This window comes from Aedes albopictus, chromosome 3 (assembly GCF_035046485.1).
Source record: "Aedes albopictus strain Foshan chromosome 3, AalbF5, whole genome shotgun sequence".
NCBI lineage: Eukaryota > Metazoa > Arthropoda > Insecta > Diptera > Culicidae > Aedes > Aedes albopictus.
In genome coordinates, this window is record NC_085138.1 from 342,515,094 (window position 1) to 342,530,181 (window position 15,088).

Genomic DNA, 15,088 nt, shown 5'->3' on the forward strand with positions numbered 1-15,088 from the left:
ACATGTTTTATAACAACCCTTGTTATAAAAAATTATTGTTACAAAATAACACAGCTTGTTATAATTTTGTAATGTCCATCTAGTCGGGATTACTTCACAATCAAGGTTTCACTTTCACAGAAATTTAAACACAAAAAAATATAGGCAATCAGTTATGGCATTCGATTGGAATAGGTCGTAAGTTTGCTGTGACTCCTAAGCAGATTCGACCTATTCAAATCGTTCTAATGGCTCAGTAGAGAATTTGCGTTTGACGAAAAGTTATCCCTGACTGGAGTGGGAATCATGATTTACCACTCTCCAAGACTTACGGAAAGCTTCTAGACGATTGACGCCGCTAGCATCACGGCCACAAACTCCACATGCTAGATGAGGTATGAATTTTACAATCGCAACTACGCTTGTAACTACGCGTACGCTCATTGACACTGTGGCAGAGCGCTGGCCCTGTTTTGGACAGCCGAAACCTAAATTGTTCTGGATATTCATCGTAGAGGTTTAGTGTCTTTAGAGAAGTGGTTTATTTTTACTAAAATCCTGCTACGTAATATTTGATCTAGATCAGTTTTATCTTTTTACAGAAGCGTCCTGGAAGAAAATTTTCTTCTGCAAAGTTGTTCATTCTACCATTTTTAACATTTCTTTCGAAAACCCCGTACTCTAAAATGTACACAAATGACACAGTGGATCACTTTACCAAATTGTCGATAAAATCGATTTTGATAATTTTTCAAGTAATAAAAAAAAAAGTATGCTAACGTTAGGTTATCAAAAATATATAAGAGAAAGTTTATTCCATAACAAAATCCTACATAATCTCGAAAATTAGAGGTATTAGAGGTGTTTTGTCATGAAGCTGCCGGTGGCAGCAGCTATTTTTTAGCCAAAACATTTCAATACTACTTAGCATCGAAATAGTGGGAACAGAAAAGTAGCGTAACACGGGGCTTTTGTTATACACTATAGTATGAAATCATCACGAAAATGGCGGCACGTATAAAAAGGCAAAGGCTGCCTTTGCGAGTTAAAGAAATGTATGGAATAACAATCAGATTAGTCGACGCACCAAAGCCCGAATGTTCAATTCAAACGTGGAATCTGTGCTGCTATTATCATGTTTTAGCCAGTGAAACCTGGTGTGTATCAGTGGAGAACACTCATCGGCTGAATGTCTTCATGCCGGCAGTATATAAAGCGGAGGTAGCTTGGCCAAACTCTACGCAGAAGTAGGAACGAAATCTGCAAGCAAGCGTTAGATTGGAACTCAGCAGAACATCGTAGCAGAAGTAGGCACTGAGGCTCCTGGCGGCCAGCCTCAACAAGGAATTGAAGGATGTCATCAGATATTTGATCTGGTTAAGGCGTTGATGGGCAAATGCCTATATAAACGGATTTTCAATCGCTAAAAACAGATGGAGAACCAGCAGTGCAAATGCTTGCATTGATATTACATATATATTGAAATAATCCAAACTTCAAACAGAATTCATTACTGAAAAGTCAGTTTCGTCAGCAACTCTTTCAACAGTATCCACAAGGATACATTATGTTCAGCTTACGAATATCCTTCAAGCTCATCTCATTGCGCTGTCCTAAGGTGTGGTTTTTGTTCTAAAATATGACGAGTTTTAAATGTATTACCAGTATTCAGAAAAACACATCCATACCTTCGGAATAATAGTGTCCAATCCATTGTGACTAAAATGCTTCGGTCCAAAGTGCATGATGCTTTCCTCGTCGAACGGAATACCATGGTTCGGCAAAACACGTCCCTCGTGTATCTGGAAGCACCGAACATGTTCCGGTCGAACGTTCTCCCAGTTCACGTCCAAATAGTAGTCACGATCTTGTTGGTTGGTCACGTGTCCTAAGCCAAGTACGTGCAACAGCTGATGAATGATGGCTCCTTCGAACATGCACTCGCTTGGGGAAATGTTCATGCGGTTTAGACCCCTGTTACGCCCGAGCGTTGACCAACATCCGGACGATTCCCCGGAAATAAACAGATAGTCGCGCTCTTGCTTCTTCGGGACAAAGCGTATTGTGCTGACAACTTCGATTTTGGTCATAGCCTCTCGAATTAGTTTGGCGTTATCGTGGGCTGAAATTGAGCAAATTTTAATGGTATTTCAACACATTTCATTGATTGTCGATCATTACTCAAAGTGTCGGCTTCAATTACATACGGCACCTGATTGTTGGCCCACTTATCCACTTCCGTTACCACTGGATTCCGCCCGGAAATGATCGTTTCCTGTTGCCGCTCCGTAAGAATCATATCACCTTCAAAGTTACCGGTTCTAATTTCACAATCGTAGTCATCTGTTGAGAAACAAAGATACTTTTACACCTGCATACGTAATTATTCTTGCTAAAACAAACTTACATTCTTGCGAATGATCTGGCATGACCAGAAGCACCAACAACAACGAAGCCAAACGGTGCAGCTCCATTTCGGTTGTCCTTAGGTTGCTTTATTGTACCGAACTGATCATCCCATAAGTAGATTTTATATCTCCGGCTTGAAATTCGGAAGTAACGTAAATGAACGTAAGAAATACCCGGAATCGCTACGGCTGTCACACTGAATTTATTGTCGGTGAGATTGCGACGTCGTCGCTAGCCAAAGTGGAACAAACCAAAATTTGATTTTAAATGTGGTTTTAATTTTGGTCTAGGGGTGGAGGGGGTAAAGTGAACAGGTGGGGTAAAATGGACATGGTACAGTTTCATGGCTTTTATTATTTTTTAAAAATGTTTTAACGATTGAAGCTTATGCCTAAGCATGAATTATTATACTTTTGCTGATCTTGAACATTAAAATCAAATAAACCACTTCATAATGACAAAAACTTTAAAAATCACGTGAAAAATCAAAAATGATGTAAAATCTGCTTATCATTGCTAAGGTTTTTTTCGTAAGTTATTTTATAATTATTACAAGTTTATATTTAAACGAAAAAAAAATTAAGTTTTGGAAATAATTGCAACATAATCAGACGGTGGGGGTAAAATGGATAATCGATTCAAATTGCACCAAAATTTCATCTTTTTTTTGCAAACTCCAGAATCATCAGCCGTCATACATATCGTGATATAGTTGAAGTAAAAAATCATAAAAAATATTTTTTTTTATCTGTATTAACGAGATTTTTAGCCCTGGGCTAGTTCATCTCGGGACCCACGCTTTACTTCCCTTCCGAAGGAAGAACACGCTTTTTGCGAGTTTGTCGGGAGTGGGATTCGATCCCAGGTCCTCGGCGTGATAGTCACGTGCTTTAACCATCACACCAGGTCCGCTCCCCCATAAAAAATATTTTATATCTACAAAATATCATTTTCATACAAAACAGTGCTTGTTTTTTACACTATTTTTACAATAACTATTTAAGTGTGTTTCAAAGTTTGCATTAAAAGTTTAAAAACATCAAAATAAAGGTATCGTATGAAATTTGATAGTTTGCATTTAAAACTATAGAAATAATATGCTGTTATTTAACTTTTTACGACTTGTTCATTTTACCCCATCGATTGTCCGTTTTACCCCCGCCGATTTTTTTCACGCTTGTTTTATGCACGATTTGTTGAAGAAAATAATCAAAGAAAACAATATTTTTTAAATGTACCGTCTAGGCGCCATTCACCGTGTGTCTTCGAATATTTTTTCATTATTTCTATATTATGATTGAATGATATGACAATTTCCCTTCTATTTCACCAATACAACACTAATTTATTGTTACCATGTCAAAACGCTCATTAGAAACATTTAAAAGTATCATTTTGACACTAAAGTGTGTTTACATGAAGCGGGTTTCTGCTCGTTCACTGCATTCATAGTGAAAAAACGAAAACTGCGCTAAGGTGATTTAAGGCGAAACTGGATCCATTTCCTCACTTTTTGGTTTTTGATTTTTCATAAAATAACGAAGCAATATATTCAAAATCGGTTTTCGTGCACATGTAGTGTATGGATCAGGGTATCTCCTGATGTTTTTTCGTGGTGGAAAATGTTTTTCGTTTTTGCAGAAACCATTTTTGAATAAAATTTCACAAAAAAATGGTTTCTGCAAAAATTGAAAACTTTTTCCACCACAAAAAAATTCAGAAGATACATTGATCCATGCTCTACATGTGCACGAAAACCGATTTTGAAAATATTGCTTCGTTATTTAATGAAAAATCAAAAACCAAAAAAAATGAGAAAATGCTTCCAGTTTCGCCTTAAGCGATAAACTAAATGTAGTAACGTTTTTATTTCACCAAGAAGCAATTAAATTCACATATCAGATATGTATTTTGCATTACCGAAGTAAGTTTAACAAGAAAGTACGATTACTCGTATTTTTAATTGAAACAAAAAGGCACGGTAAATGGGTACCCTAAAAATCAATGGTCTCCATTCACCGTGCCCCATATTGTCCCATATATCTAGAAAAAATCGAAAATTTGAACATTCGTTTTTCTAATAAAATCTTGCAAGTTATTACTTGAAATGAATTTATACGAAGAAAATTTCCTTGGCTGGGGTGTTTTGATCATTTTTAAACAAAGTAGAATAAAATTTCTCATACACGGTGAATGGTGACCTACCACGGAATTAGGCGACCCTACTACCCTTTACTAATTGTACTATATCACCAAATTTTGTGAAAAATTTTCTACTTCTGTGGGTATTGCTTTAATTTTAACCTATAATGAAGGCAATTAAAAGCGGCACCAACAATGATTATGAGACTGGTGTCAAATGACAGCCCTTATTTGCCCCGAATCCTCTTAGATCCACGGTGAATGGTGCCTTGACGGTAATCTATTACAAGATTTCTAGAGTATATCATTACCTTCCATGTTACTTGGAAAAGCAGATGGATTTTGCCGCATTTCCACTGGAAACAATCACAATGCTTAGGTTGTCCACTTTACCCCCACCACCACTACTATATTAAGTGAGTTTGCAAATCAATATTTCTAAACCTCCATTACGCTGAAGTTTTATTTCGTAAAAAAACAAGGACTCAACAAACTTGACATCGCTGACCGTTTGACAACTGAATGTTAGTTCGACATATTATAAATTGATTTTTTTTTAACATATGAGCGATTCCAAGCAACAGCATCAAAATTAAGGAAATTTTTTAATTCATGATTTTCTATTGAACTGAAACTTTGCACAGTTTTTCAGTTCCATCTAAATCGCCATTTTTCGATATTAAATTTTTATTTTGAATCACGACTAACTTTTCAAAAGGGTGTATGTGAAAATGGTTCGAAAATATTCAAAAATCTGCACAGCCAAAATGGTTCGTTCGATTGCTATGAATTTTTCAGCAAAGTTAGATAACTAAATGGTGATTCTCAAGAAAATATACACCGTGAAAAAAAAATCTTTTTTTAACATGAAAAAATATATATTTTGCCACAAAAACTCAAATAACTCAAAACCCAATCTTTTTACCAACGTATTTTTTTTTAGGAAAGACGGTCCATTGTATTAGCAATCTACCATAAAAATTTGGTGATGGTAAACTAATAAACAAAAAAGTTATAACATTTCAAACATTTCACAATTTTTACATTTGGTGAATATTTTTTTCTGTGTATATTATTACGGTCAGAAATCGCAGTTTGATGCTGATTTTATTGTTCAGCAAAGTTAGATAACTAAATAATGATTCCTAAGAAAATATACACTGTGAAAAAAATCTTTTTTAACATTAAAAAATATCATTTTTGTCACAAAAACTCAAATATCTCCAAAACCCTATCTTTTTACCAACGAAATTTTTAGGGAAACGGTCCATTAGCAATCTACCATAAAAATTTGGTCGTGAGTAAAACAAACTGTTTTTATTATGTATTAAGTATATTATATGTACAGTAATGTTCCGATTTTATCACGCCCTCCGCGCATTAGTCGTTTATTCATTAATTTGCTGTTACATTTGAGGACAAGTGTTTTCCCTCTTCTTCAAGATGAATGTTGAAAGCGTGTTTTGCAACGTTAAAAATATTGAAATGGGTATAGATGTTGAAGAATATTTCAAAACATTTTTGAAAAGAGGCGTGATTAAATTGTTTAAACAGATGTCGCTGATGGTACGGCATGACTCTCTGCACTTAGCACTTCTGGCAATTTCTCAGTTGTTGTCGTTTTCGAACTTCCTGCGCCCTGATTTTCCAATGATATACAGATGGCTCGTTTGTCAAAGTCTAGACGGCAGGACGTGCAAATGCGTAAATTTGTATTCAATGTGGACATTTGGGCGTAACCAGTCTCTTTCAGTTTATCTATGGTGCTTTCGGTGAGATTTCGTAACTCTTTTGAACATTTTTTTTTTCATCAAACGGTCTACAAGAGAGCGTTGAGTTGAAGACCTTTGAGAAAGCGACTGTTCATGTTGTTCATTAGATTATAATAAACAAAATCATCTATTAGTTTTAACAGACTAGTTTGGTGTTGTTTGCTTGGCTGAAGAAAAAAATTACTATAAAATTTTTAATATCCATAGCGGTAGTATTTTTTTTTTTGCTTTTTCGTGAGCATTGTCATGGTATGTACACAGACAAACAAACGTAACACAGACGAAATTTTCATTGACCACGCCTTTAACGATCATTGTGAATCTTGGTTGTGGCTTTCATAACCAGAAGAGCGCCCATCGTTTTCCTTTGCGTTTGACGTTTCACACTAGCGCCTTCTGATGACGATATTGCAAAACGCAGTGTTTCGTGAAACATTTCCACCAGGTGGTGGTAGTGTGAACTGGGCGATGGATTTTCACGAAAATTCACGAAAACAGACGTTTCGTCTGTTTGCCTGTGGTATGTACCTCTCATGCATTTGTTGTTGTTCAAGTTACTCGCATTCTTCCGATCATAAAGTCTGTTCTGACGGGCTTGGTGGTCTAGTGGCTACCGCTTCTGATTCGTATGCAGAAGGTCATGGGTTCAATCCCTGGCTCGTCCTTTTCTTCCTACTTTGTATCTTTCTATCCACTTTCTTTCACTCTCTCTTCTCTACATATACAACTCATGTATATTCATATGTTCATAGCCATCGCTAGAACCAGAAACGAATTGAAAAAAGTCGTTTCCCTCACTTCCAACTTCCACTCACAGCACAGTGTATACATTACGCCTATAAGTTATGCAACCAAAGCGTACTGTGCCGCTTGACCTTATTCACCACACAATCTATCACGAACACTATAAAAACCCCTATCCATGGATCGCATCACCGACCCAACGGTGACTCCCAGATCTCCCATCCTTTCCGTCTAACAAATACCCCAGTCCGTGCGGGTTGTGGGGACGCAGAGTGCTCTCGGTCTCTAGTAGCAACAACCAGCACACTCTAACATTCCTTTCCCTTCCCAGCTGACTATAAGGACTTGGCCGGCGCCGTTATTGATCAAATATGCATGTAGCAGCTCATTACACTTTGAGAATAAGTGGAATGTCCCAGCCCCTTATTCAGTTGGATCTCAGTGCAATTGGTACCAGTTCAGATCAATCACGGAGGAGCAAACATTGACATGTATAGTCAGAATTGATCGTGATCGTGATCGTTCTTCCGATCATAAAGTCTGTTCTCTAAGAGGTATTTCTTTTTGCAGATAAACTAGACGTATGCGCGTATATAAAACTTTTATTATACAGCTTTTGTCTTAAAAATAAGTTTAATTCCATTTTTCTTATAATCAACAGCTTTTCAACACTATCAAGGGATTTTTTCACCAGTCACGTACAATAAAAAGTATGACACTCTCAATATTTGTGATCACAACACTGGATCGCGTCTAAGTTTCAAATAGATACTATAGTAATTATGAATAATCAAACAAAAATATCATGAAAACAACTTGTTTAATTCAGGCGGTAGCCTTGGCAATAAAATCAGCATCAAAATATAATTCTCGAAATAATTTACACAGAAAAAAACTTGTTTGTTACTAAATGTAAAAATTGTGAAATGTTTGAAATGTCATAACTTTTTTGTTTATTAGTTTACCATCACCAAAATTTTATGGTAGATAGCAGATATAGGGGCTGTCCATAAACCACGTGGTCATTTTTTGGGACTTTTCAAACAAACCCCCCCCCCCCCCCGCGTGGTCATTAGTCCATACAAAATGGTCATTGGCCGCACACCCCCCCTATTGACCACGTGGTTTATGGACAGCCCCATAATGGGCCATTTCCCCTAAAAAATTGACGTTGGTAAAAAGATAGGGTTTTGAGTTATTCGAGTTTTTGTGACAAAGATCATATTTTTTTAAGTAAAAAAAGAAATTTTTTACAGTATATATTTTCTTAGGAATGACCATTTAGTTATCTAACTTTGCTGAAAAATTCATAGCAATCGAATGAACCATTTTGGCTGTGCAGATTTTTGAATATTTTTGAACCATTTTCACATACACCCTTTTGAAAAGTTAGTCGTGATTCAAAATAAAAATTTAATATCGAAAAACGGCGATTTAGATGAAACTGTGCAAAGTTTCAGATATTTTTGAAATGGTCGCTCAGGATCGACTGACATGACTCCGTGGAATTCCTCATTTGCTCATGATTGATCGCATCAGTTTAATTGTATTAGGGGGTTAGGGGCATAATGTACACCAGGGGCGAAATGGACACCCCTGTTTTTGCCAAAACCTTTGACTTTTATGTTAAACTTTTAATGCATAAGTGTAAAGGCACAATTCAATGCTCTATTTTTCAAAAGTACCATTCATATTCCTCCAAAATAACCAAAAATATCATTGAAATTGAAATATGTTTTTTATATGGAGGAATTCTTATAATTTCGAAGCAGTAGCAAATAAGGTATTACGAGTGTTTGGGTGTGTCCACCATAAAACAATTGAAACTTCATGTATACGCAGATTAAGCAATGGATAAAGTATTAAATTTTGGTCAGAATTTACTCAAAATTGAAATTTTGATGTTGTAGTCGATTCGGGGCGAAATGAACACTGGCAATTGCTAATGGATGTACGCGCATTGCATACTATTAGGCGTTTTAGAGAGTTTGGAAAGAATCAATCCGATTATTTTAACCTAAAGTTTATTTAACTAACTTTGATGTTATGCAAACTCGCCTTAGATAAACTATTGTATCTGTGGTATTGATCTGCGTAGGTAAGTTACTTAACTGGTCGATGTAATCAAAGAATTAGCATATAATATGCAGGGGTGTCCATTATGCCCCGATGGGTGTCCATTTGGCCACGCTCCTTTCCTGCCAGCCCTAAAAAACACACGATGAACAATTCATTATTTCTTCATAATAAAGACATTCTACCTGCTGTAAATGATTGAAATGCGTAGGAAACAAGCTAACGTTGTAAGCCAACTGACAATATAAGTTTTTCTCTGATATACAGGCCTAAGGTACTCATTATGTCCATTATGCTCCTAATCCCCCTACAATGTTTTTATTACTGTTTGTTCATAAACACGAAACACCCAAACGGGATAAATTTCAAATCCGGAAGTTTAAACACATGAATGTTATGTTTGATCACCATGCTGACATTTTCAACAATGTTATTTTCTCTTTACAAACAAGGCTGAGGGCCCCTATAGCCGAGGCGGTAAACGCACGGATATTCAGCATGACCATGCTGAGGGTGACGGGTTCGATTCCCGGTCGGTCCAGGTTCTTTTCGTAAAGGAAATTTCCTTGACTTCCTTGGGCATAGAGTATATTCGTGCCTGCCACACGATATACGCATGCAAAATGGTCATTGGCAGAGGAAGCTCTCAGTTAATAACTGTGGAAGTGCTCATAGAACACTAAGCTGAGAAGCAGGCTTTGTCCCAATGAGGACGTTACGCCAAGAAGAGAGAGAGAGACAAACAAGGCTGCGGTTGGTGGAATACAATCAGTCAGTATTAGTCCGGTTGATTGCAAATGGCGTTGCATTTTCAGAGAAATAAAATTCGTCGTCTATTTTGAAGGCCTCCTAGGAGCATCGTATGATAACGAGTACAGTGAGAGTCCATTTTTGTCATGTGTCCAGTCGGCTACTTTTAAAAAGACAATGATCAAATTAATTTGGTCTAACTTCTTTTTTTTTAGGTTCATGGCACTCCATTAGAACAGATGCCTTACCAGGAATTTGTTGTTTGGCACGATAAGTAACCACTGAGCGATAAAAAGTGAAGAAAATGAAGAAGTTTCGAATATTCGTGAGAAGTACCATCCTATCGTTTACCGGAAGCTGTTTCAGGACTATAACAGTTTTTATAAGTTTATCCTGTTACATGTAGCAAAATCAGCGATGGAAATGTACTCATCGTTTGTTAAATGAATCCACGACTTGTGCTTCATGCTATACAGAGCTATGCTAAGTTATGCTATGTACAGGGGATAGACAAAATGATCGAGACAGATAAAATTTTCACTTTTAGAAAAATGTTCAACTACCTGTAACTTTTCGAAAAGTGCATCAAATATTCTCAAATATTTACTGTAAGTTGTGTATCAGTGGCCCAAATTTGTAAAAGATCTGGCCGTTGTTCACGAAGTTATAAAGATTCTTAAAAAAAGGTAAGATTATCCGATAGCCAACTTTGAGCTGTTATATCTCCGGATTCAAAAACCGAATGCAATTAAATTTTGGCCATTTATGACTTTTATAATAAGCTATGATAAATAATTGACTTAACCCGTTAACAGCCGGGACGATCTACTTTTGGCAGAAATGCAATATCTTCTTTGTTTTTAAACATTTTACCCTGGATTTTTTTTATAGCCAAGCGGAATAGTTGTGCTAAGAAATGCATGGTACCTCCCCCCTTTGCACCCTCCCCCTTTTGCTGGTAGCCGAAAATACGTGGCTTTTTTGTATTTTTTTTTTTTTAATTCTTCATGTTTTTATACTCAAATTTCATCTTTTTGCTTATCATCAATAGTTTTCCCTGATCCTTGACATGCAATGTAGTCATAGTCTGTTGAAGTTTTGATCCAAAGTACTCCAAAGTTTGTGTCACAAATGCACCATCCTTTACCAAATTTTCCTCTCCTCTTCTTGGCGTAACGTCCTCACTGGGACAAAGCCTGCTTCTCAGCTTAGTGTTCTATGAGCACTTCCACAGTTATTAACTGAGAGCTTCCTCTGCCAATGACCATTTTGCATGCGTATATCGTGTGGCAGGCACGAAGATACTCTATGCCCAAGGAAGTCAAGGAAATTTCCTTTACGAAAAGATCCTGGACCGACCGGGAATCGAACCCGTCACCCTCAGCATGGTCATGCTGAATACCCGTGCGTTTACCGCCTCGGCTATATGGGCCCTTTTTATACACGATGAATCATCACAGAACATAGTCTACGGTACTCAGAAAGCCTCAAAGCACTACTAGAATGTTCATGGTACATGAATTGGGTGATCTAGGTCATCCAAACTACTCTGGAATTCATTTTCTTAAGATCTACAAATCTACCATCATTCGTGTTCACTCTGTTCATGAAATTTAGTCACGTTGATGTCCATTAGACCTCGCAATGCAATGCTACGAGCAACTCGATATTGTAGTTGTTGGACATGCCGTGAAATACAAATGGCCTCCAAAATACTGTGAAGTTTGTGTTACGATTTCTACATACTGTAGCATTCTTTAATTGTAAAAATAATCGTGGGATGTAGTCTATACTGCTGATGAAGCCTCAGTGCACAACTATAATGCTTTTAGTACATTCATGGGGTATTCCAGGCTTCCCAAACTATTTTGGAATTAGGACCTTCAAGCTCTGCAGGCATTACTCTTGTTTCTGTTCACTCTATCGGCATAATTCTTTCACGATTGTGTCTGTTGCACCTCATAATATTGCGAGTATCTCTATGTGTTGCTATTTGGGTGTCCACCAAGGTGTCCACTGTCATACAAATGGACCCAATGTATTTTGAAGTATGGGTCGCAATATCCGTAAATCTTATGATACATTTATTGAAGCGCATATAATCTGCGCTACTCTTAGAGCTTCGGAGTGCAATACTGATAACTTGACAACATTCACTTGGTGAATCCAAATTATTCTGGAATAAAGACCTTCAAGCTCCACAAGCTCTACTGAATATCTTTACTTTATCGGTGTAGCTTCTCCAAAAAATCCTTCAGGAATTCTTCCAAGACTTTCACCAATAATTCTTCAAATAATGTTTCCAGGTATTCCTCCAAGTATTCCTGGAAGAATTCTTCCAGGAATTTTTCAAGAAATTCCTTGAAAATTCTTTCAGGAGTTCCTCCAAGTATTCTATCAGAAACAAAAATCCCTTCAGGAATTTCTCCAGATATCACTCTTAAGAATTCCCCAAAGAATCCCTCTAGGTGTCTTGTATGGGAAAATTTGACCTTTTATTTTCAAAAAATCATATCTCAAAAACTAAAAAAAACATCTCTGATTTTTTTATATGTTACGCCAAATTTCCTGAATCTTCTGATAAAAATATGAACCAGAGTATTCTTTAGTCCCGAGACCATGAAAACGTGGAAAAACTGGCCAAGGGCTGAAAATCTCTTTAATAAAGACAAATCAATCAATGAAAAAACTAATATATTTACATATTTTATAGTACTCTTTACATTTTGATGTTTTGAAAATTTTTAGTTTTGAGCCCACCAAGTTTCACGACAATCGGAGATAGAGTAGATATACGACAGTGTTGTGGTTTCACCACATTTATCCTAAAACGTCAACAATTGAAATAACCCTTACATCACTCTGCAGAATAACGATAGTGCGGTTCTTTTGTGAAAATTTTTCATGTTCTAAAATACTACTAGCTGAATACAAAGTAAAGTCTTTCCAGAGTTATGTCGTGAAGTCCTTCAAAGATGAACCTTGTGGAAGTTCTCCAAGGATTCCTTTAGAGATTTTTCTAAGGAGGAATCTTGCAGAAGTTCCTCATGGAAAAATATCTTTGATGAATTTCTGACACCATGCATGTAGCCATGCCTGATTGAATCTTTGAGATTTTCTTAAGGAGTTTTTGGAGGAATCCTATACCTACTACTAACAGATACCGTAATATGTGGTAAGGTTGTTTGTAGATGCACGTAGGTAGCATCCAAAATCGACATTTTTAACCCCCCCTCCGAAACGCTTATTCTTATTGTATGAACATCCTGAAATTTGTGTATAAACCGTAACGCTCGGCCATACTTCCCCTATCCCCTTAGAGCGATACGTAATTTGTGGACGATGCCCTAGACTTTTTCCCACGTTCACGGTAGAACCCGAGCAGAAGGGAATAACAACAGCATAAGGAGCTGTGTTATTTCGGCAAAATAACTGAATAATAACATCGATTATTTTTAAGTTATTACCATAACATATTGTGTTATAAACTTGACTGTCATAAGCGGCAAAATAACAAATTCCATAACAAAAAAATGTTCCTAGAAAACCATTTCAATAACTTGTTTTGTTAGTTTCAATAACAACTTAATAACGATGAATTCGGAAAATATTTCAATAACAAATTTTGATATTAATATGTTATTGAAAATAATCGGAGAGCAGAATTTGCTATGATATCAAACTCGTTACTAAATAAGTTATAATAGGGTGGATGTACCAATTATGGCACTACCTAAGGAAAACTATTTCTACAAAAATGACAAGAAGGTCAACGAATATCATCAATATATTAAAAGATAGCTTAGTTTCCATACTTTACAGGAAAAATATAGAAACGGAACAAAACCACATTTAGTATTGATTACAGCGTGTGCTAATGATAGGAACCCTGTACCAGTTATGGATACATTTGTTAACTTCGGTTCCTTTTCACACTATTTGCATTTCTAAAATTCCTCTATCAAGTGACTTTGTCATAACATTCTTCCAGAAATTTGTCGACAGATTTGGTCCATAGGGTATGTGTGTCATCAGTAATCTCACGCTCCCATATACATCCTATTCGAAAACAAGCGATTACGGCACCGAATGATTCCGTTCTTTTTGTTTTCATGGGTGCTCACTTCCAACAAAAAATACAAAAATAAGAAACAAAACAAACAGCGCTTCAATCCTTTGTCTTTCGTAGGATGAAAATGGGAGCCACATGCTTAATAAGAGAACTAATACCCTAAATGGCTCCAAAAATTTTCCAGAAATTTCTCCGAGAGTTCTTCGACGGAATTTTTCATGGATTTTCAAAGACTCCTCTAGAAATTCCTCCAGAATCCTGCATAGAATCCCTTCAAGGATTTCTTCAGAACTTCCTGTGATCATTAGTCCTGAAGTTCATCTTAAGATTTCTCTGAAATTTTTTTTGAGGATTTCACCAGGAGTTTTTCTGAAGGATTCTTCAGGAGTTTTTCAAAAGATTCTGCCAAGAATTCTGAAAATTGCTCAGAAGAATTACCTTCGGAATTTCTAAGAAAATTGCCCCAGGAGTTCTCTTGAAGACTTCTCCAGGGATTTATCGAAAGGTTCCTCCAGAACTTCCAAGTATTTATCCGAAAATTATTTAAGGAATACTTAAAAGGAGTCGTTCAGAAATTTCCTTCTTAACTGAATACAAAAATGGAACAACACAGAGGGACAGGTCATAATTGTCGAATTGTTGCTGTGATTTCAAAACTTGTTACTGTTGTGCTATTGCTGATAAGTTGATCAATAGTACAACAATAACTATACTTTTACTTCAACAAAACATGTTATTTAAATGTAATTTAGTTAAAGTATATCAATAGCTTGATTAAATGAGATTGTCCAACAAAATTTGTTATGGAAATGCTATGCCTTGATAATTTAATAATAACAAAACAAGATATAAAAACAGGTTATGTGATTTGGAAGTTATTAACTTGCTATTCTCCTATGCTCGGGTCGACAATTTTATTCTGCACATTTTAGGTTATATGTTATTGACCGTTGAAAACACCAACGTAGTGAAGAAGAAGTTATCAAAAAAGTTGTTACCGTAAACTGGGGTCAAATTGATCAGACGTTTTTCGATTAGAAAAAGCATATTTTCAATCATTTTCTTTATAGCATCGTGCTTGGAATCTGATACTTCATGCTATTTGTAAGGAAACTATTGAAAAAATGCTTTATCTTCTTGAAAG

At 36.3% G+C, this 15,088-nt stretch overlaps 1 protein-coding gene across 1 annotated transcript; it reads right to left on the reverse strand.

Annotated features, from left to right (window-relative positions):
- Window positions 1–1,425: 1,425 nt before the first annotated feature.
- Window positions 1,426–2,610, reverse strand: LOC109424633 (zinc metalloproteinase nas-14). Its single transcript, XM_019699797.3, has 4 exons — window positions 2,387–2,610; window positions 2,161–2,322; window positions 1,668–2,101; window positions 1,426–1,611 (listed from the first exon to the last, which is right to left on the reverse strand). Exons 1-4 carry the CDS (start codon window positions 2,451–2,453, stop codon window positions 1,522–1,524), a joined length of 753 nt encoding a protein of 250 aa, XP_019555342.3. The 5' UTR covers window positions 2,454–2,610; the 3' UTR covers window positions 1,426–1,521.
- Between the last annotated feature and the right edge of the window lie 12,478 nt (window positions 2,611–15,088).